The sequence below is a fragment of the Marmota marmota genome, unplaced genomic scaffold (genome assembly GCF_001458135.2).
Source record: "Marmota marmota marmota unplaced genomic scaffold, marMar, whole genome shotgun sequence".
Taxonomy (NCBI): domain Eukaryota; kingdom Metazoa; phylum Chordata; class Mammalia; order Rodentia; family Sciuridae; genus Marmota; species Marmota marmota.
The window spans coordinates 17,751,204-17,775,776 of NW_025999932.1; the positions used below are offsets into that span (position 1 = coordinate 17,751,204).

Sequence of the window (24,573 nt, forward strand, 5' to 3'; positions counted from 1 at the left end):
TTAATCAGCCTTATTGATCATCATAAGGTATTTTAGACTTATTCAGAAGGAAGTTAGACTCATAAATGATTTTCAGGAAGAAAGTGACATCATCACAGAACAATGTAGAAATAGAAAAGTAGTGAAGTCACTTTGCGGGCTATGAACCAAATTCAAGGGGAGAAAAATAGAACATGAAAACAACTTGCCAGTGAATGTCATGAACAGTTATATGTTTAAAAGACATTAGGAGTCTAGAATTGGCAGGTAAAGAAAGCACTCTATAATAAATTTGAATTAATTTTTGCCCCTGTGATGACTGCAGCAATGATTGTATCATACATAAAGTTTAAAAATGAGGAAGGGAATATCACAGTGGGCCACACTACACTTACACCTACCCTCATCCTGTTCAATATTTCCATTGTCTTTGACACATGTCACTTTTTAACCTATCATGTAATACATGTGCTCAATATACCTCACTATTTCTTATATGTCTCCTGGCTCTAGAATAAAAGATTCAAGGAGGTAAGGGTATTTGTTTGTTCAGAGCTATAGATTCTAGAGCAGTGAAGATGACATAGAGTAAGTCCAATAAATAGTTATCAAATTAATCAGTGAGTAAAAATCATGGAATTAATCCTTCCAATCTCAATGTGTTTGGTTTGAGATTTCTTTGGAAGACTCAGGTTTAAAAAAAAAATCAAGTAGAACCTTACTTTTCAAATTTTCTATGTGTAAACATGATCTGGGAATCTTGCCAATAGGCTCATTGAGATTTAATAGTTCTATGGTAGGGATCAAAATACTCCATTTCAAAAAAGCACAGATGAAGCTGCAGCTACTGGTACAAGAGACACGGGTGTTGTGGAGGTTTGCTGTCAAAGATGAGGCCTTGGAACTTAACATGGAATGCATTTTGACCGTGCATGATCCACAGAATAAGGACATTACACATTACACATCCTTGGAAGAAGAGAAAGAAATATGAGGATATACATGAACAAAGAAAAGGCCCTATGAAAACAAAGGGAGAAGGTGTCCATCTGAAGCCAAGAAAAGAAACCTCAGGGGAAAAAACAAACCTGTTGACACTTTAACCTTGAACTTCACCCTCCACAACTGTGAGACAATGTGTTTTGGTATTTAAACTACTCAGCCTCTAGAATTTTAGTATGGCAGCCCTAGATGACTAATAAAATAATTAAAACATTTGAAGTAGAGTCATAGACTTGGAGATATAGATTTGGAGAGTGATGAGCATTCAAAGAGGATGATAAACTAGAGGTAGCAAGTCTCAAAAAGGAAAATTACAGCAGATTTTTTATGATTGTGCTTACTTGAACATAAGAGAAAATTGGAAATATTTGTATATAGAGGAACGAAGATAACAATTGTCATTAGCTTGTTCCCAAATACTCCAATTCTCTGCTTTCTGGGCATTTGACCCCCTGGAAGTTTAGCTGTGGCCTCAGGACTTGCTTTGGGTGTACCCGTTCTTTCATGGCTTGTGGTTTCAGAACTACCTTGTTGGTTATTCTGAGTAAGCACTGAAAGCTTCATTAGTAACTCCAGCAGATCTGAAATGGGCACAGACTGTGCAGAGAAATGTATTTTTCCTAAACCAATGATGATTTGGAATAGTTTGTTATTGCATTATCACTTAGTCTCTCTTGATTGATACAATGATACAACAGAAAAATAAATAACTGATCGCAAATTTCTTTCTTTTAAGACAGGGTCTTGCTATACTGCTCAGGTTGGCCTTGATCGCATGACCCTCCTACCTTAGCCTCCCAGATTTCTGGGATTACAGGTGTGCACCACTGTGCCCAGATTATAAATTCAGAGGAAAAGAGAAAGGAAAGATTACTGAAAACAGGTGTAGCTTTGGAGAAATTTCCTCTGAGATAGAAATAAGGAGAAGACATTCTCTGAATGTTAAGATTTATGAAGATAAAAAATTGAAAGAAGATTCTACTCTGGAACACTATATTCTGTGTTTACATATTTTTATTATTTTGGTCTCAGAAATTAAACATAGCATTGCAAACCATGGTTGCATTTAAAGACCAAAAAAATCTATATGAGAGGTAGAAAAAAAAATAATTGAATTGGTGCAATATAGAGAGAATAGAGGAAATAGAATACTAGTAGTCCTAGAGAGGACTACTGAAAGCCTTAACCACTGCCACAGAGCCAATTAATGTTGGTCTATTACCAGAATTCATACCTCTCTTCCCAAATCAATGTTCATCTTACTACATACATGACTCCTTTCCCAGTTTTAGCTGAAATGTCTCAGTGAATATAATCTTACATTCTTAAGATGATTCTAAAATTAAGTACTAGAAGAGTGACTACAACCATACAATTATTTTTCCACAATCATGAGAATATTTCCAGTTAAAATCGGGAGCCTAATAAATGCAGGGAGATATTAGAAGTTCCAGCTAATTATCCTTCAAGAACTGTACTACTTGTGACAGTTTTTCATTTTGTTCTTGAAATACAGAAATCAGACATAATTATTGAGAGTAATAGTTTAAAAATATTTAAAGGAAAAGAGGAAAATGTTCCTGGTCTCAGTATTTATTTGAAGTCTGTGTGTCAGATCCATATAAAAATTTAAACTCTTACTTGGGCTTGCAAAAGTATAACAGATGGTCCCCTTGCCCATAGTTTTGTCCTCCTTCTTTCTCCCCACACACTACAGCAAAAACCATATTACACACATTTCATAAAATGTCTCAGTATTTACTGAACCTGTTTCCAGGCTTAGCCCACTCAGTTTCCTCCATCCAGAACTGCCTTCTCCTCCTACTCTGTCTTTCTACCCATCCTTCAAGATCTCACTTAAATCTCACTTTCTCTCCAACTTCTTCCCTGACCAACCTGTGCAGCATTGTGAGGTTCATCCCTGTTTCTCGACCTGCACTTGTCCGCTCACATCTTGTTCTCTGATATTATTATTCCTTTACATGTGAGTCTGTCTTCCTGAGTAGAAGATGTATTCTCTCAAGGCAAGAGCCATATTGTTCTCATTTCTCCAGGGTTTGGATTATAGCTGGTACCCAACACACATACAAATTCTTGCAGTCTTAGTTTTTATCAACCTCTAAAATTATAAGTTCCTACAAAAGTACATATTTTTTTTAAAAATTATGATACCTTTAGAATACAGATGACTTTGAAACTTAATACTAGTGGAGCTATTCCTAGATGGTGGAACAATACTAGAGACCTTCCTAGAGTGTTGATTAGAAAAGAGGAGAAAAAAATCTAAAAGGCAGTATTGCAAGCTGTGTCAGACTCTACTTCAAGACAGCGTCCATGTACGCGTGTGATGTTGAAATTAACATGTGGAGACACATTAGTTGCACCTCTGTGTGATACAGCTATTATAATTAATACATCATAGATGTAATGTATGTAGACAGAGTTAAATCCCTAAGGGATCATCCATGATCATCCACTCCAGCAGCTCTCTGTCCTAGTTGCACATCACCACTAAGAAAACATTTTAAACTGTATGCCTAGATTTTTCTCTCAGACATTCAGATTCATTGATTTAGGGAATGATTCAAGAGTTTGGGTTTTGTGAATGCTTCCTTCAGGACCCTGATGTGAGCTGAGTTTCAAAACCAATGATTTAGCTTAACCTTTCATTTTATAAATTAGGAAAGTGAAAATCAGTGGAGTAAAAAGAAAATTCTGACTAGTTATTATTTAGTCAGGAATTTAGTCAACGCAGACTTCCATATCTTATTTAATTAATTAGCTAATTAATTAAAATGATATATCTTAGCAATATCTTTAGAAAATATTTCCACCTGTCCTTAAATTTTCATGTAAATTATCCTTTTTAACAAAAACACTTGTTCTTGGGTTGTTACAATAGAAAACAGATGAATCTCTTCTTGCCAAAGTCTACAGAATGCTGTATGTTCAGACAGAAGTGATCTATATATTGTGACTCATCTAAAATGCCCAATGCAGGAAGCAGGGAGTGGGGTAAATTCTAATCACTGGCTAATGACCATCTTTGTGCACTGTGCTAGCACAGTAAAGAATAAAAAGGCTTCAGCACAATTGCTCATTCATAGCCTGCAGCCTTGTTTGCCCTGAGCTTACTAAAGGCAAGGGAGAAACATGGACTAGCATAGTTATTGCTTCATTGCTTCCCATGCCCTTGAGGCCAACAATGCCAGAAAGGTCTCCTGACATATTACATGGTAAAAAATTAAATAAGGAAATGAAACCCACCCTGAAGTTGTCCTTTCTGGGTCTGTTGACATAATACTGCCCAGTTACTACTGTATAACTAAGCAACATTTCCAATTGGCTCTACTATTATCATTAACTTTATTTTTAATTTAAAAGTTACATATCTTCTACCAAGTGGTAAAATAATTAAAAGTGCATGAAGAGCAGGTTATTATGTGTCTCTCCATAGTATTTCCATCCCTTCTTCCTGAAGGAACCATGTCAACAGTCTGATGCTTGTCCTTCCTCAGCTTTCTCTGCATGCACACTGACAAGCAATCAGACAGGGGAGACAGACAGCTAAGATCTAAAGATAAAGAGACAGAGATTTATAGATGACCTGGTTTTGCAAACTTGGTACCAATCTGTATACATGGAGAAAACAGGAATTTTCTCACTATACAGCATATCCTGAACTCCTTTCAAGTTAACAAACATAGGTCTCACAGGTCTATATGTCTATAGAGCTGTTACACTATGTCATAAACTGAATATGGTAACAGTCACATAGTCTAACAAGATATTTCACTAAACTAATTTGGGTTTTTATTTATAAGACTAGTATACTCCTCATATGTATGTTTTGAAGAGTAGTGACCATGTAAGTCTCAAACTTTGCTGATTTTCTAGGGAGATGTTCTCCTTTAAGCATGTGGCAATAATCTACATTTGATTTTATGTTATACTTCCTAAGACATTTCTGGAAACAGCTATCTTCAAAAGGCACACCTCTCCATCTAATGGCCTCAACTAGTAGCAATTTGTTTCATTTAAAACATTTATAAATTGTCACATACTGTACTTCCACTCCTTTTTTCCCCATTGACTATAATACAAAAGAGACTATTTCTAACTTTGACCAAGGCTAATTATCTTAAAACATATTGGAGAAGAATCTTATTTTCAAATGGAGCTTTTCTCTATGGAATGTCTCAGACCACATGTTTCTTTATTTAATGACATGTATTGATTTTTTTTTCTACTCCTAAAGTCAGTCCACACATAATACAGAACCCAAATTAAAAGCAGGGCCTAGCACACTGTTTGAAAATATCTGTAGAACAAAGGTCAAATGTGCAGTTTGCTAGTTAATGGCCTGAGGCAAAGTTAAGGTTAATGTGGCACTAATGAGCAGGCTCAACCCTGTAGAGATGTCTGACCACAGCTGTCAAACAGTAGACATTTAAAATGTCAGTCTCCTGCTCAGCAGAGGAAATATATAATTACATGTTTCTAGATAAGAGCTATTTTCTCTTGCAGTTCTGAATCTATATTTAATCATTTAACTTTATTCTTACCTAAGTTATTCTATTTGACAAAATATTTTTAGCTTTCTATTCTATAGCAGTAACAGACCCCATTGTAAATGCTTGAAAATAATTAAATTTATGGAATTAGATGAGGTATAGGGAGAGTTGAAGTCAAGTTTCTTAGCCCCAGAGAGATGGGAGGAGTAGGAGAATTCATCACTGGGAGCAATATATGGCACCAGGCACATTTATCACAAACATAAATGTGTTTCAAACATATTACATTCATATTTGATTAAAAAGAAAAAAAAAGTATTTGTTCTGAAAGAGAAATTCATGAAGTCTGCTTTCTGAACCTCACCTGAACTCACTGCTCATTATGGGAACTGTGACCTAAGGTTCGACACCATTTTCAGAGAGAAGAATTTTTTTTTTCTTTTCTGGTTAAGTGATTCCAGGTTTTTCCTTCTTCAGAGGAAGTCTTGTTCACATGACAGGATTTTCCTTCATTAAAGGATTGACTGTGATTTCTCAGCATAGCTGAGGGGTTAAGAATGGGTGGTAGGCTGAGGAGCAAGAGGGAAAATAATGGGAAAGAGAAATGGAAAGAAGCCCATGAAATTCACTAATATCCTTGATATCCTTGGCAGAGAGTTCATTTCTGACAGGTGCTTCATTTCTAGCACTTTCTGGTAATTTTATGCGAGTCCTGAGCTAGAAGTTCATAGCCACCTGCACAATTAGGATATTTCCAGTCGTCCCTCTTCAAAGGCTTTTCAAACCCAACATTTTACCATTTAGTGTCCCAGTAAAACTGAAGGGATCCTTCTCTATGGTGATTTCAACCTACTTCCAAAACTAGGCTTTCAAAACTTGTTCTAATATCATTGTTCCATGATCTAAAAAAAAAAAAGTACCTTAAAATTAAGAACTGACTCTTTTCTTCATAAAAAAAGGACTTTAAACAAAGTCTTTAACCTATTGTTTTAAATAAATACCAGACCACATGTTCAAGATTAAAAAATATATCAGATAATAGTAAACTGGACATGTATTTTAAAAGAGATGTGATATAATTACTCTACTTCATAACATTTTTGTTCATTTTAATTCAAATACACAATTAATTTCTCAATCCTAGTACCTTAAAGAAGTATTCTATTGATTTTATTTTTTCACGATTAAGTCAAAACCAGCAAGAAGGTTAAGTCGAATGTGGTATTTGCAAATGTGTTGATTTTCATGCATGTCATTCATACAAAGAATCGTTCTTGAGAACCTATATTCTGCAATTCAGTATTTTAGGTAAAAATCTCAAAAGTTTTTTTTTTTACAATAAGATATTTTTTTGTGGCTACGAATGTTTTAAAACTAAACTTCATGACTTAGGGAACAGGAACATATTTTGTACAATGTTTAGTATTTCCTCTTGGGATGAGAAAAACAATAATAAAATATATTCTTTTTAATAATGAATGGACTTATTTATCCTATTTCTTTTTTCATTTTGCTCTTATAATCAGGTATGCTTGGGCGCATCCAAAAATTTATCTTATTGATGGACATATTTACCTGGTTTGAACTGTTCATGCATATTTTCAGATACTTTCTCTGTTTTAGTTCAAATACCTGTGTCTCTGGACTCTAATATAAAAATGGGCTTTAGGGTCAGGAAATCTACCACTTACAATCTATATTTCAAAGGCACTGGTAGATTTAAAATGTTGGATATGTTCTTTGACATGCAAAAGAATAAAAGAGGAAGACAGTGCTTGATACTCTTGATGTAGATCAAGGACCCATGATGCTTCCAATGCAATTAATTTGGCTACTTTAGTAAAAGGAACAAGCTTCACTTAACATCTTGTTTTATCAGCTCCCATAGATTCTATGAAACATTCTGATATAATTTTTATATACTCATAAAAATAATCAATTTCACGATGTCGTGTACCTTGAATTCTCCTCACCTCTTTGAGAATTTCAGTAGGAAAAAAAAATGGTAGCCAAATGTTAATTTCTTTTCAATCCTGCAGATGTTTACTGGCTTTCCTATCCCCCCCAACCCCCACCCACCCACCTTTTTTGAGGAAAATACACTCTCAGGCATATTATTTGGGGAAAACTTCATTCATAGTTTGTTTTCTACAGTGAAGAGATATTTTGAGTCATTAAATGAGATAACCTTAATCACCATTATGAACATTGTTGAAAGCTCTTGTTACATCTGGCAAAACTGCTACTTACAAATAGGATTTTGCAGAACCCATTTGAAAACTGTCCAATTTAAAAACCATTCTTCTTAGAGCTTGAAAATACGTATCTGACTAATCTTTCAGTAATGAAAAATTTAGGAAGATTTACTTCTACTCACATTATCCTAAAGTTGACAGCCTCAGTATTACCAACATCATAATTTAACTGGAGGACCAAAGTCTTATGGAACACTGGTGAAAACTGAGGAATTTACAATAAATCTCATGCTTCCTGAAAAAAGCCTCTCCTTATCTAAGCCAGCAAGCTTATTAAAGTTCTAATTGTAGCCAATGATAGTTACAAAAGATTTCTACAATTTTTGGTTCCTGTCACTATCAAAGCACAAAGTGGGATTCTGTTGGATACCAAACTATGTGCATATAGGCTCATCTAAGGTCAATCACAATTTTAGCTTATATTTTATAACAAGCAGTTAAAGCTGTCACTCCTTTCAGAAGAAGATAATAATATTTAATATTAGTTGAATTACTTGGGTTTAGTTTAAAGATATTTCATGAAATGGCCATGAATTTTTCCATAAACATATATAGAAGATAAAAACAAATTCATTAATTTAAAAAATATATATATCTTATTTTTAATGTTCATTTCAGGAGGAGCAAATTGTTTTCCAATGCAACACAATTCTGCATGCATTTGTTTATGAACTTTCTTTTCCTGGGAATGCTTTATCACATTCTCAGTGGGATATGTGATCCCCAAATGTTAAGAACTAGCCTAAACTTTTGCCATATGTTTGCTCTGCCTTCTGGCATTCATTCTTCCTGTGTGCCTGGTTTTTGACCCCCTGCAGGTCCTGATCTTCATTATTCATGTAGGTCTTGACTCTGGCCTGCCTTGGAGCTTGTGTTCCCTCAGCGCCTGTCTAAAAGCTTTGTCTTGGCCTGCCCTGCCCTGGAAGCACTTACCACCACCACCTACCAAGCACTGTTTTAAATTAAACAGAAATTTTCTCACTGAAGGGAACATGACCTTTATTTTAGTAAATTAAACTTATAGGTAATAAATAACATTGGCACCTCAAAGAAGCACTAACTTCCTTTAGGAAATAGATTGTAAATTGCTTTCTTTACTACTATAAGTGATATTAAATTTTTCTCAAAGAGTTGATTTTTCTGTGACCTATGAATATTTCCATGGAAGTAATATTTGCATTTTTGATATATCATATTAAACCCAGTATATATAAATACTAATTACTATGTTTAAAAAAAACACATATACCCAGTGTACTATATCAAAATTTTTTTTTAAAAAAATAAAAATTAGTTTATTTTGTTTTCATTAATAAAGTATTTTGATAGATAAGATTTGATTATGAAACTATAAACTCATGTATTTAAGTGAGCCAATTTTATATGAAACTATTCTGTCTATCTTAGCAATAATTCTAAATAGGATTAAGTGCTCTTATTTAATATAAGACTAAAGTTCTCCCAATTTAATCATTTCACTGTTCTTGATGCCCTGTCTCATTGTCTTCTTAAACTCTGCAATTTTGAGAGTCCTCTTCAATTTTTAATCTCAATAAATAAAATTGTTAATGTTCCAAGTGATAAAGTTCTCACTCAAATCATGATTTAATAAACACATTAGGATAAAATGGAATTGCCTGATATGATGTTCCAATTAATTCTGAAGAGAAATTTTGGGGAAAAAGATCCATAAACTATTTATATTTTGTTTGAAACATTACAAATACAATATTTTTTAAAAATTCCCCCCCAACATGGCATCAAAAATTCTGCCTGGTATTAAAACTATCTTATTTTTATTAAGCACCTAGGACAGTCCTTACCAACAAATACACACCCATGAATGTAACCAATCCCCTTCATCCTGTGTTCTTCAGTGAGAGGCCTGGCTAATTGGAATGCTTGGTGGCGAACAGATGGGGCCCTGTGTTGAGGTTCTGTCTTAATTTATTGTCCTGGGGTTTTCCTAATTACCCACTTAATTGGCACAGCCACACCACTTTGAAATAATAATGTACAGCTAATTATCACCGATTTAAGCTTGCTAATAGCTTATTCTTACCAGCTAACTTCAAGAAATCAAGCAGAGAACAGGAATTGCCACAGGGAGATCCCTCTGCCTGGGATGGTTTAGACATCTATATGAGTGCAATATCCCATACAGCTGTACTGATTGGTTTCTGCCCAAAAGGAGGAAATAGCGATGTGTTGTTAGCTATTTAAAGGAGCAGTAGCTCTTACTTGCTTTGCTCAACTCTGGAGACTACTGAAAGTAGCATGTATCAATAATCCAGAGTCTTCAATTAGACTGCACTGTGCATATAGAAAAAAAATACGGAAGATTGAACTGGACAGTCACATCTCCAAAACAAAAACAATCCAACTCCAGTTTGGTTCCCTTCTCTCCAAACTGAAAGATTTACATACATTATGAAGTTGTTTAGCACAAGTCTTATAAAAGGACATATTTTAATAAGAAAATTGTTCATTTTCAAATGTTAGTACAAAAGAAAAGCATGTATCTAATAGAGAGTTTTCTATAAAGTGAGCAAAAGAGCAAGAGGGAGGAAAGAAAAAGTTATGAATTTGGTGCTATGGAAAGAAATATCTATAGTTATGATACTAAAATTCTTAGTTTATACTCATTCTGCATTTATTTTAGCTACTTTTCCAAATTCAGACATCTCTAGGTCAGATTTCTTAGAAGCAGTGCCCAAGACAGGAATTTGGAATCAGATAGATAATTCTTTGGAGAAAGGGAGTAAGGGAAAGAGGAGAGGGTGGGGAAGAAAAAGTTTAGCTGAAAATGTGAGTTTCAGCCAAAAATCACAGGGAGTGCTAAAGCACTAATTTCAATATCTTAAGAAAGGAGCAAACCTCTTACATCACCACATCCTGTCAGTTATTGCCTGTCAGCAGCTGACAAACAAGTGAGGTAGGTGAGAGTTTACCTACTCCTTAATGTAGATAAGATGGGTGGTAGCCTCTCTTGAAGATGACCACAACAATCTTCCCTTCATGCCATGTGTATCCCCTTCTAACAGTGAAAAGAGCTAAGCTGTGTAACCTATGGGATGTTGCAGAAATGAAAAAGTGTGGCTTCTGAGACTAGATTATAAAATTACAGCCCTTGCCTGGCTCTCTCTTAGATTCCTTGCCCTCAGGGAAGCCAGTCACAACACTCAGAAAGCTCTAGGGAAGTTCACCCTGGCAAGAAACTGAGTCCTACTGCTAACAGGCACATCACTGAACTGTTGTGGGAAAAGATAACTCCAGCCTGCAGATGACCAAAGCCCCAGAGACTTCTTCACAGCAATCTCCCTAGAGACTGAGCCAAAGCCCCACTGCTGACCAGCTCCCAAATTCCTAACCCACAGAAAATAGAATAATAATTTCTTATTGTTGCACTAAGCACTAAATTTTATAATGACTTATTTGGTAGCAATAGATAAGAAATACAGATGGCTCTGATTTGTTCAACACAGTTTCTCAGAGAAGAGAGAAGCAGTGAGTTAGCAGCCAGGACACAGCAGCCAGTCAGGAAAATGGCCAGGTAGAGGGCACATGAGTGGGGCAATAGCAGTATCAACTACCTTGACTCTCACTTATTAAATTGGTTCCCCTTAACTTTCCCTACTACTTACACATAATGTCATGTGATGAACTTAATGTTGGCTTAGAAATTATGTCTAAAAATGATAGACTGACAACATTCTAAATGCTACACATAGAGAAAATATTTTGCAATAATGAAGATTGCACAGACAAGGAAAAACTAAAAGAATTCATTGATAATAACAATCAATGAAGGCTGGGGTTTAATTCAGAGGTAACATATTTGCCTAGCATGTTCAAGGCCCTATGTTCAATCCTCAATCCTTTCCATCCCCACCAAAATCAATGAGAGATATACTAGGTAAAAGTAAAATGATTATAGATTAACACGTGAAATGAGAGGGGTAGCACCAGAAAGAATAAAATGTGAGTATTTATAAGTAAGTATTGACTATCTAAAAATAAGAACAAAACTAATGTCCTAAGAGTTGTGAAAACCTGAGTAGAAGTAAGATATTTGCTGATATAACCACACAAGACGGAAAAAGAATGATGGAGTAAATCTGTTCTAAATTGCTTTATTGCTCCACGAAGTGATACAAGTCCTTATTTAAAATATTAAAAATTGAAAATGCATATTGTGATCCTATGGTAACCATTAAGAGAATAATAAAGAAATACATAACTAAAAGCTATGAAAGGATAAGAAATAATAAATGTCATTTTAATTCAAAAGAAGGCAAGAAAGAAGGAATAAAGAGAAATACACAGAGTAAAGGGAAGATAAAAAGCAAGATGATACTCTTAAGCAAAACCACTTATGAAAAACTTGAATATTATTTATGACTACAAAAATGGACTAAACATTCCAATTGTATAACAAAGACTGGTTGATTAATCATCACTTCACACTGTTGGCTAGTCAAAAAGAAAGGAAGCTGGTCAAATTCTTTATAAATCAACAATGTTTATACTGTGTGTATGACATACCATCCCAAAATATCAAAACATGACTGGGGGAGACCAGAACATGCCACTCAAAACTATAACTCTTCAGCTATCAATTACTTCAAGCTGGATATTTTGAGAAACTGCAGATACAGGAGTAGTTTTGAAAAGCTGCCCTCTGTAAAAAAAAAAAAAATTACATATATAAAGGAAATTATTATTAGTAAACAAAGCAAACTCTATTCACCATACATTTTCCCCTCCCCCTCTCACAACTTATTTCCACCACCTCCAAGAATCCATAAGCCTTTTGGTAGATCTAAATGTTATCCCATAAGAGCCTCAAATTTGAGTCTCATATATTTTGGGGACCTTCAATGCCTACCTACATAACTAAAATAGATTTTCTGGTTGATCTGTCTTATGTCAATTTAATTCACACCTCAGCCCAAAAGCCTGGAGGGTGGAGGGAAGCCATTTTTCCTACTCCTACATTTGTATTAACATACATTGAAAAGAATTCTTTGATGTCATCCAGGCTATACAAATTAAACTCTTCCTAAAATGATTTAGGGAAAGAAAAAGACCTAAAATGATTTTTTTTAAAGTTAGGATTCCATCATTCTAGAAATTTTAAACTAAGTCTAAAGTAAACTATAAAAATATAATTTGAAAAGGCTACAACTTATTTCTATAAAATGCATTTTAAAATTTTTGACAACATAATATAGTTTTATCTTCATTTTCACTGGCCAAGTCATAGGTACATTTTGTAATTGAGTATTCTGGGCTACCACAGAAACTATATTAAACTATAAAAACTACTAAGTTATTTTGTTCCATGTCCTTCTTTTAATAGTTGTGACTTGGTTTAAATTATAGAAAGTAGTTTCTGCTAGTAGTATTCTCATAAGAATTGTCCAAAGTAAATTTAAAAAAATGAATACCTAAGAAAAACTAACATGTATTTAACAATAATTTATAAAAATTAACTCGAGTTACATAAACTTTTTTTAACTTCACTTTTTAAAAGTAACTAAGGATACATAAACTTTTTTTTTACTTCACTTTTTAATGAATTACACAGTTATTTTGTTAATGATCTAGATGGTCATTTAGAAATTCATTTCTGTCTATTTTTCATGTATTTTTAAAAATTTTAATTATTGAGTCATAGTGGGAAATCCAAACAAGTCAACAGCTATACTTGTCCAATTCTATTTTATCTCTGTATGGTAACTATATTTAATACACACTACAATGAAAAACAATATTAACATGAAATGAAAAAATTGAGTATCATCAGTTTTCATGAAAATTTTAACTGAGAATATTAACTGTTTTTCTTTCTTTTTTTTTTTTTTTACTTAGGGAAAGATAAGTTTAAAAAACACTTTTCAATTATAGTGTGTGTTTTAATATACATTCATGCTCAAGCATATCTGTTTCTCAGATACAGAAGGATGAGTTGAACATCCTTCTAAATTCCTGCCATAGTATCCTAATTTATCTGACTACTCCTTTCCTTATTTGTTTTATCTTCATTTATGTATTTTCTTCATTCCTCATCCTATTTCCTATGTTTCTGTAAGTATCTATTACATATAAGTACTTTACTATACACTACCCTTGAAAATATTGGCAAAGACAAATTGACAACAGATTTAATTAAAGAACTAATGGGACTTTACTTGCCATTCATGAATTGGATAGCCTTTATTCTAGTATTAATACAAGCAATCAGTCCATAACAATGGCCACCCCCACAATTTTTGTTTGCCTATATGTATACAGTCAAGTACAATTACTGACAGTTTTAAGAATTTTTTAGCTTAAGTACCAATTATCTAGCAAAGGAACACTAATAAAGGCTTTAATTTGTGAGGTAATGATGGGCATGGTCTTAGAAATGTGAGTTCTAGAAGCAAGCCCAGCTCAGTTCTTACCATTCTGTACCAAAACACAGCTGTTTTCACTATTCCAGGTAAACTGTATGGAAACTTTTTTCTATCCAACTATTTCTAAGAGATGCTAAATATTCAATAATGCTGAACCCAATAATACATCATTTAAATTTATTCTGTCTTACACTATCCAGTAGGGTCACCACTAGCTGTATGCAGAATTCAGCTTACAAGTAAAATAAAAAACTCAATCCCCAGTTGCACTACCCACATTTCAAACGCACAATAGACCCGTGTGTCTGGACCTAGCATATTATAATATAGAATAATTTCCATTACTGTAGGAACTTTTTTATTGGTCTCACAAGCTGAATCTGTCTTCCAAATTAATGGGACAGGTACAGCCACTGAATTTCAAAGTTAATGAACGCTGATCTTTTTTCTTCTATACTGTATTTGGGTCTACTTAATGAATACGTTCTATTCTGTTGTAAAATGAATGGCTTACTTTCTTTTCTCTTTCTGGTTGTAAAACAAATGTCTTACTTTCTTCTGTTGGCAAGTGTCTCTTCACCATTCCTTGTGGAGATCTTCATTCCATGCTTCTCCTTGCTAGGATCAAAAGAACAAGGGGGGCTTTGTGTAGGTGTTCTTACTGGATGGCCACAAATCTTATTTACCTTTTAAAGAGAAAACATTAAAAGACAGTTAGAAATCAGCCTCCAACTTTTCAGGGAATGTAATGTTTTACAGTGGCCCAAACAATGACATGTTCTTGCTTGTATTTCAATATTAACCTATAATACATATTCCACTTGTCAGTTTTTAAACAGAGGGAATCAAATTATATGCAGAAAATGGCAACCATGATACATGGTGATACATTTATATGGGTTACGGTATGCATATGCAAATATGCAAAATTAAAGAACTAAATTAATAAACTGAACTGTTTTTCATTCAATGAATAGATAATATTTATGTTTTACATTTATGAATATGAATAATCACATCCTTGTACTGATTTTAAAACAAACTAATTTGCTACTGAACATGCCCTAATTATTAAAATGAGTACTAAGGGTAAAAGCAAACACCTTTGTAGTTTTCTTCTTATAGTCTTTTTTCAGAAATGTAAGTATATTTAATATAAATATCTCATTTTATAATCATTCTATATCTTCTCTCTTCATCTGTTGTGATTTCCAGAGTGTTATTATAGTCTTTTGAAAATTTACCCAAGTGGAAAATTTACTGTTTTTAAAAATTCTAAACTAGCAAATATATTTGTATAATTTACATAATTACCACTGTAAAAAATTAAGTAATTAATTTACCATGTAATGTATCAAAAAGATTCATATAACTTATATACGTGAAGATCCAGAGCAGCATAACTAGATAATACATAAAATCATTGCCTTGAAACCAGGAAACTATTTCTTGTTGAATTTTCTTTCCTTGATGCTAAGACCTTAAAAAATGACAGAATCTCTGAATCTGATTATCTGATATGTATAATGAAAGAGATTATTCTAAACTTCTCTAAAGTTTTAAATTTCTTTGATTTTCCAAGAGTTATAAACTTATTCATTTATTTCACCCATATTTTTTCTAATATTTGCAAAGCTCATATATTAAATGATCTGAAATAAAAGGTAATTAAATTTTCTCCAAACAGTGCATAGAGTCTAGAAGAAAAAAGGTATTCACAATCATTAAAACCCAAGTAGCATGTGTCAAAAATTTGGAGCCAGGCATGGTGGCACAGGCCTGTAGTCCCAGCAGCTCTGGAGGCTAAGGCAGGAGGATTGAGAGTTCAAAGCCAGCCTCAGTAACAGTGAGATGCCAAGCAACTAAGTGAGACCCTGTCTCTAAATAAAAATACAAAAAATGGGTTGGGGATGTGGCTCAGTGGTTGAGTGCCCTTGAATTCAATACCTGGTACCTGCCTCCCACCCAGCCCCCCCCCCCCAAAAAAAATGGAGTTTACAATATGTTCTGGATTAGAGGAAGATGGGATCCTTCCCAGTTGGGGTTGATATAAGAGGAGACACACTAAGTGAATACCCAAAGAAAGATCTGGAGTATCTGTTGGATCTGGATATGCTGAGGTTCCTTTTAATTCAACCTAGTTATTAATAAATATTTCTCATAGCACATTATGTTAAGTACTAGAGATGAAAATATGAACACACACTTAAAATAGAAGTCCCACATGCAAAACAACCATTGTATCATTGCATGATAGCAACTGTAGAATTACATGAAAGTCAGTAACATTCTAACACTTACATAGAAAATAGGTATATTAACTCTATTTGGGGGTACTCAGGAAAATGCTTCAGAAAGTCATGTCTGAACAAGTTAAAGGATAAACTAGCAATTTGTGAGGTAGAAAAAACAGGGGCAAAAATTTCAGAAAAGAGTAGAATAACGAACATATATGCAACAACTTAAGCTGCACATCTAGAAAAAAAAAGTACACCATACAGTCAAGAAAGAAGGAAGAGTGGTGTGAAAGATTTGAAAATGCCATGATATGAGTTGAATGCCAAGCTCAAGGACTTGCTTCAACACATGGACTGTAGCCAAGTTTCCAAGGAAGGAAATGAAGACTGCCACAAGAGAAAAATCATCATGACAGCAATGTGGAGAGTGAGGGCCAGGCCAGCAGAGAAATGCTAGGGCCCAATGTGGCAGAAGATGAAAAGGAAGAAGCAGATACCACAGATGCCAAGGAGGGAAAGACAGTAGCTCTAGGAGACTGATTTGGATAATGAACAAAGAATATGATAAAAGAGAAAAAATCCTGAGATGGAAGTACAAGAATACACGGGTTGGATCTAGAAAATGGTTAAAAAATTTCTTTTCTTGTAAGAAGGGGTCATGGAGGTAATATTAAAGGAAAATTCTTTTTAAGGATAGTTGAAAACTGATCAATGAATACCAGACTAAGAAGATGTCTTTATTAGACAAAGGCAACTGCTGGCTGCCAAATGGAAAAGTAAAATACCAAAGCAGGTTTTTAGCAAGTGCATCAGGCAATACTGGAGAGAAAGAGAAAAGAAAAAAGAAAGAAAGGAAAGAAAACTACTAAACCATTTACAGATTCCTTGAGCATTCCAAAGGAGAGATATTTTAGTTCTGAAATACACTAGTGACAGTCATGCCTTTTAGATAGAAGTAAAATCAACATGCTTTGACAAATGACTTTAAGTGAAAAGTAAGGGCAACATAAAGGCTAAGGTGTTAAAAGACTCAATTTCCAATCCCAGAGACTAAAAACTAGTGAGAGAAGAGTATAAATACATTAGCAAGGTTCTAAATAGAGAATCTCCATTGTCAACAACTCCTAGTAATAAGAAAGAAGGGAAGATGATATAAGTTGATAGTGGAAATGTCCAGAGTAAGATATCTGGAAGGATATTTTGGAGCAGAGAGAAAAGAAAACAGAATCTGCAATCATCATCCAAATATGACTAGCCATGGAGACTGCAGTAAGTTACGGAACTTCTATGAATCTGTTTTCCCATCTTTGAAACTCAAGAAAGTAGATCACTTAGCAGTCACAAGTTAAGAGAAATCTTATCTCACCCTGCCCCTCCCACGTTGAACCTAAAACCATGTCTGTTATTGAATGTTTCCTAGGTAAGCCAGTGGAGAGCTGTAAAATGCCAGCCTCACAGGGTCTTTATACTTATCATAACCTTTGCAATTTTTGCTTACAAATACAAGAGAATGTGCAAACCAAGGACTCAAGGTATCTTTGATTGTATCAAAAGATACAAGCATGTATAGCAGATTCCAATAAATACAAATGAATTTCAAAACCCTTATATTTGTTGACTTACTATCAGGGAGTCTAGCTTCACACTTTATTGAAAGGGAATGGAAAACCATCTGTTACCAGCACATTAGCCTGTCACCTTAGCTCCCCTGAGGTGAGCCAATTTGGGTGGCATATTTCAATACAAGTTCCTTCTTGCTATTGAAAAAACCTTCACACTTACATTGACAATTTTTCATCTTTGACTTATACTGCAATTTCTTCCTTATTCTCTTCCCTGGTCTCTACCATTCTCCACTGCAATCAGTCTTACATGTCTCAAAAATAATTGTTTTCCTCCCTAATGCTTATCAACTCCTGCTTGAAGTTCCATCTCTGACTTCCCACTGATTTTCAAGTTCCCATCTCACCTTGAAATGACTCTCTTAGTTGCTTCTAACCCATATCACTTCTCCCACTCCAAGTATTTGCTTCAACAACTCCTTGTCACTTAGCTGGCTTCCCCATTCTCAAAGTAATCTTGGCACCACATACAGAATATAAACTTATCTTTCATTACTGCATCCCTGTGTCTGTTCGCTTAGTACGATTCAAATCTTCAGATACTCAAAGTTTTCTACTGATAATTCTAAAAAGTTTTGTAAGGACCAAACTAATTTATTTTTCATCTCACTTTCATCTGCAGAGACTAGGAATCTTTCACAATGCTATTTTAAAGTGTATATTATTAAAAATACAAGTTGAAAAAGGAAATAAGTTTAGAATATTACAAATTGACAGTCAACAATTACAGATATGCTATGTGTGATTATTGAGCAATTTGGTTCAGAGGCTGAGGCAAAGGCACACTCTCCAGCACCTTGAATGTAAGAGTGACTGGATTTTATTTTCTCATGTTCAGTACCTTTATGATTTTTAGAAGCAATTTGTCAAGAGCAAAAATCTGTTAACTTTCCCAGACAGAGATAAAATCCATGACCTTATTTTTTTATTCAATAAAAATAAATTTAGGAAAAAAGTAAGTTGAGCCAGACCTGGAAGCAAAAGAGGGACACTGGTTAAGTGCCAGGTTCATTAGATTTAGACTTCATTTTACAGACTATGATAACATATTACGAATTAATGAACAAAGAACTGGAATTGTCAAAGCCTATGTTAGAAAGATTTGGCAGTCATGGCACCCAACAAGGAGACCATTCCCATATATAAGAGAATATCAGAATAAACTCAGCAAGAACCAGTGGAATCAGAGGAAGGGGAAGAAAAAGCCCTTTGATGAGCCGGATGAATGGAATTTGGCTTCTGGTTGGTTCCGTTTATGAGTTGAAAAAGGAAAAACTAAAGCTATTGGTAGTTTTATACAATGTAACCAGATCATTCTTTCGGGTTAGAGCCGATAATTGATATGTAAAAGTATTGGGTATATCTGTGCCTTGGTATGGGTGGTTAATTCCTTTTTAGAACTATACTCAAGAGGAAATTTCTTTTTTAAAAATACTTTATTAGTTGTTGATGGACCTTTATTTATTTATAGGTGGTACTGAGAATAGAAACCAGGGCCTCACACATGCTAGGCAAGTACTCTATCACTGAGCCAGAACCACAGGCCCCCATGAGGAAATTTCTAAAAGGCAGTTCTAAATGATGAATTAGAGATAAAAAGCAAGTTTATGTACAGAATCATGTGCAAGGAATCAATAGTTAAACTCATGAAAACAGATGAAATTACAAAATGTATGTAGAATGTAAAAAGTTCAGATGGAACATCACAGGCAGTACTTCCTCTCTGCAAAAAAAAAACACAAAACCAAAAAACATGGAGGAAGAGAAAGAAAGAGCATTAGCTGTTTGAATCAATAGAAGTGAGAAAATAAGTGATTATGTAATCATGACCTAAAACTATGAAACCTACACCATCCAAATAATGTGCATGATTCGTAGAAATTCAAGGTACAAATAACTGCACAATTTGAAAAAGATAAAAAAAAATTACAACCATAATACCACTTTTTAAATATGCTATCAATTGGAGAATCCCAAACTGGTGTAAAGTGACCAGTTTTTCAGGACAAGAAAATAAAGCTGGGTTAAAGTTTAACAAAGAGGGAAACACCCGCTATTTCCACTTTGCAAGGACTAGAGATATGTTTACATTGCAGTTATCTAAGAGTACAGAAAACTCATTTTAAAAATGTTCACTTGGAAGCACAGAATATCTAGGCTTGGGCTGTTGGCTTCTCTTTGTCCTCTTTATTTCCTTTTAATTTTCCAGAAGTTGCTTCTCCACAATTGTTTCTGCTAACTATCATTTTAAAGGTCCCCATTCTAACTCATAATTACATTTCACATTAGAAGAAGAAGGGAGAGGTAGGGAAAAGAAGGAGGACAGGGAGGCAAGAAGAATATTTCAATCATCTCTGGGCCCACTATGAGCAGTGTCTTCATTCTGCACTGTTTTTGTATAGTTACAAATTAAACCACCAGAGGGAGCTTCTGCATTTCAATCCTATTAATCATCATTAATTAAATTTATGTATGGGTTCATTCAAAATCATTTAGTTCAGGACTCTTAAAGAAAAATCCAACTTGTAAGCTGAAGTGACATATGTTCATCTGCATGAAATCTTCATAAAAATCCAGTCTTTATATAAAACTACCAGACTCATGCTACAAAGCCTTTGTGATCAAATGAGAAATGGAAAAACCAACTAATAAGTGATTTGTAGAGTCTGAAAAGGCTGCTTTCTCCTGTCTAAACTGCCTTGTTCTCAGGAATAGATATGGAAAATGACCAAGGGCTTCAATGTTTCCTCTCTCATTCCCTGCCTTACTTCTTACTTCCCCCTTTTTCCTTCCTTACTGTTCTTCCTTCCTACCTTCTTTCCTTCTTATATCCCTTAATTTCAGTTATAGGGACATATTAGTTTAGCAAGTTCTGAGGACCCAGAGCCAGACATGGATTTTGGTTCTTGTTTAAACACAGATTACAATGCTGATCAATAAATTGAATGACTGTTATTTGTAGGGCCGTATTCTAAGAGGTGGGACAACAGCACTAAACCTGCTCTCAAGGAGGTTATTCTACTGGGAGAAACTGAAATTATAACATTAAATAGATTAATCTTCCTAAAGCACAGTTCTGATCATTCTTCTCTGATGCAAAGCCTTTGGTGATTCCTCCCATGTGCTAATGAGTACAAAGCAAAGTATTTCATGTCAATTTACAGCTGAATCTCCAAATTTCCCAGCACTCCACTTTAAACAACCTCCGTTTCAGCTACATTGTGTTACTTATGGTCTCCAGAGTTTCCCTGTACTTTTCCATCTCTGTCCTTTTCCTCTTTTTTATCTTCCTAAATATTACCATCTTTCAAGGTCCAGTTAAAATATAATCTGTGAAATTAAGCTGCCCTTGATCTCTCAACTTGAGGTTATTCATCAATCTTGCAAGCATTTGTTGTGTACATCCCCAATAGGATTTGTCTATAGCAGTCTGGAGTGAAGAAGAGGAAATATTTTCTTTGGTTGTATTTTTTTCAGTTCTCAGATATAAACATGCCCCCAACATAGCTAATACACATTTATTTAAATGAATTGTTAAATTTTCTTCTCAACTGCCTCGTTTCTTGGATATAATCAAATGACGATTCAGAGAACAATTTAAATATTCTCTTCCCTATCAGTTCTCAAAGAATTATATTGTGTCTTGCTACTTACAGAACTTTTAAAAGTCTTTCTACCTTAATTTATTTTCAATCTACTGACCCATACCTGTCATTCAATATGATAGTCATGTGTCCTGAAATTGAAATTATAAAGGTAGTGAAAAGAGTCACTGCTGCCTGGGAAAATAATGTCAACATATTTAATAAGACAAACGCTTATTGTTCAGAATATTAGAAAAACCAAGACAAATAATCTAGTGAGAAAAATAAATGAAAAAGAATATGATACATAAGTAACAGAAAAAAATATGAAGGCAACAAACAGAAAAGCTGACTAAAACTTGATGTTCATTTGTGAATTTCAAAGCACAATCTTATCCATTCAAATAGAAAATATTTTAAAGACTGACACTATCAAATGTTGGCAAGGAGGTGTGGGAATCAGATGATCTGTTAGCTAGAGAATTTATCTTAATGGTCCTTGTGAATATTAAAACTCAGTTTATATGGGTGAAAAATTAAGTAAAGTGGGTTAGAAAAATATCATTCAGACAAATATATTTATCTCAGCTGTGTGGAGTCATATTTCTCTACGGAAAAAGACCACCTTTTAAAAGTCAATAGACTGTTGAGTTCTGATTTCACATTGCTTCACCTGGGAAAAATCTAATTTAACCAAATGCACATGTGTTTTTCAAAGAAAACCCATTTCTCAACTGTATTCCAGAGCCCATGGTAACTTTTAAAGTAATATATCCTTTCCCTGATGTTGGGGACCAATTTGAGGAGGATCACAATTGCAATACTCTAGCTAAACTTGAAGCTACCTGGAAGAATGCCACATTACTTTGCCTTTCATATCCCCGAAAGTAATTTGCCTGTGCACAATGCCCCCAAATACAGCTTGGTTAGGAGAATTACCACTTCAGAAATCATGAAACATACCTCTGAGCAGCATTTCCCAAAGTGTTTTTAGCAAAATGTCCATAAGGTGTCCAGACCCAAATGGTTTTCTTGGTTAAACAGGAATGGAAAACATTCTATATAGTTAATAGATATCTAGGCAAAAATTATTAGAGGTTTTGACACATAATTTGCATAAGACAACCTGCAATATTTTTCTAGGAAATGGGAATTATACAGAGTTTCCCTCAGACTGAAGACCATGTAACACTTTTTTCAAAGAATACCTACTAATCTAAATGAACACTAGTGAACTGCACAAAGTAACTTTAAGAATTCCTCTGATGAACCACTGGGATTCTGTGAATCAGAAATAGGCTTGTAGAATCTAAAGAGCATTTAGGTTGTCAGTGGAGACTGTGCTCCTCCAGCATCCCAGACAGCTCTGGTTGCCCTGGAAGCCAGAAGTGAGATGGAAAAGTCCAAACACTTGACATTTGCATTCCTGGGCTGAGAACTAGAAGCTGGAAGGCTTGCTGTAGGACCACTCCAAGAACTATTTACGGCAAATTATAAGAACCTCTATCATGATTTTCTTTGACTGTTCATTATTTTTCTCTTGTCCTTAGTTTCAATAAGTTAATTTGATAAATAGGATTTTTGATTGGACTTAAGATAAATGCAGATACAATATTAATAATGCCAAAGTGTCTGTATAAAAATTTAAATGGAAATATTTTGTGCATTCATTAAAAGAATCATAGATTATCACAGTTGTCTTGCTGTGCTCTCGGGGGAGATATGAAATGTTAGTAATTTAAGTTTCAGTGAAAAACTGTAAATGACAAATTAAATCTAATTCAGTACATTAAATCAAAAAGCTTCTACTGTTGAGTTTGAGGTCATTTCAGATCAACGAATATTGCCAGACACTTTAATGAGTACTGGGGACAAAAAGATTAAGAAGACTCAATGAATTATCTGGACAATTTCCCAGCTTCACTGGTAAGGTAGACCTGGTAGGAGAATATTCAGACAACATGGGGTAGTGGAATGAGTAAAGGACTACATGTATTTTGATAGGAACTCATAAGAAAAGAGGATAAATCAGGAGACTTAGAATGAGCCAGACAGATGAATAGGGCCAGTAGGCCCACACAGAGGACTTCTACACCATGCTGAATTTGGATTCTTTCATGTAGACATGAAGAAGGCCAAGATGGAGGCAACAGATCAATTTGGAGTCAGTTCTCCTAGTTTAGGTAATACATGAAAAAGGTCAGATTTATTCAGTTGATTAATAGATATTAATTGTAAAACCCATATATCAAGACTTAGACTGCAGAGATACAGTGATAAGTGCAAGTAATGAACTTTGCTCTTCTGGCACCTAAAATTCAATACAAAATGTAAACAAATAATGCATAGCTGCATGCAAGCAAAATTCTACAGAAGGTACAGTGTTATAAATATATCTATTTATGTACTATGATTATATATTACAAAGTTACCTATGCTTTGCTTCTAAAATCAAGGAAATTTCCTATAGCTATGTATATCTAAGATGAGATAAAAATAAGGAGTAGCATTAGATTAGATAAAGCTTTCAAGGAGAACGTCAAAGATAAGACTATTTTAATCAGAGGAACAACAAGATTCAAGAGAGAGGATGGCACTCCAGCCTGGTTACAGTGAGGGATCATTAGCTGAGGGTAAAGTGGTCTAGCATCCAGGTTGTACATATCACTAAAGATCAGTATAAAGCTTTTAGATTTTATTCTGTGGTCAAAGGAAGCCATTGGAAGACTTTAGGCACCATCTATTTTGTATTTTGGAAAGACTATTCGGACTTCTGTGTGAAGAATACACTAGAAGTGCTAAAGAGGTCATTAAAAAGTGAGTTAGCCTATTTTAAGTTCCAACAGTGCAACAGCATGCCCAGTGGGCATGCACCCAATGTCTAGTTGTGCCTCCTACATGGAAAGCACTCAATGCTTATCGGTTGAATGCTTGACTGAATGAATGAGATCCTCCTCCCATTTAATTTATCTGACCCCC

General features: G+C 34.4%; 1 protein-coding gene across 2 annotated transcripts in view; it reads right to left on the minus strand.

Annotated features, from left to right (window-relative positions):
- Gpc5 (glypican 5) overlaps positions 1-24,573 on the minus strand; it is a 1,301,425-nt gene that overhangs the window by 1,020,986 nt on the left and 255,866 nt on the right. For both annotated transcript variants that reach the window (XM_015484160.2, XM_048800753.1), the window contains exon 4: positions 14,704-14,837. In XM_015484160.2, the coding sequence (XP_015339646.1) occupies positions 14,704-14,837 (134 nt within the window). The remainder of the gene's footprint in view (positions 1-14,703; positions 14,838-24,573) is intronic.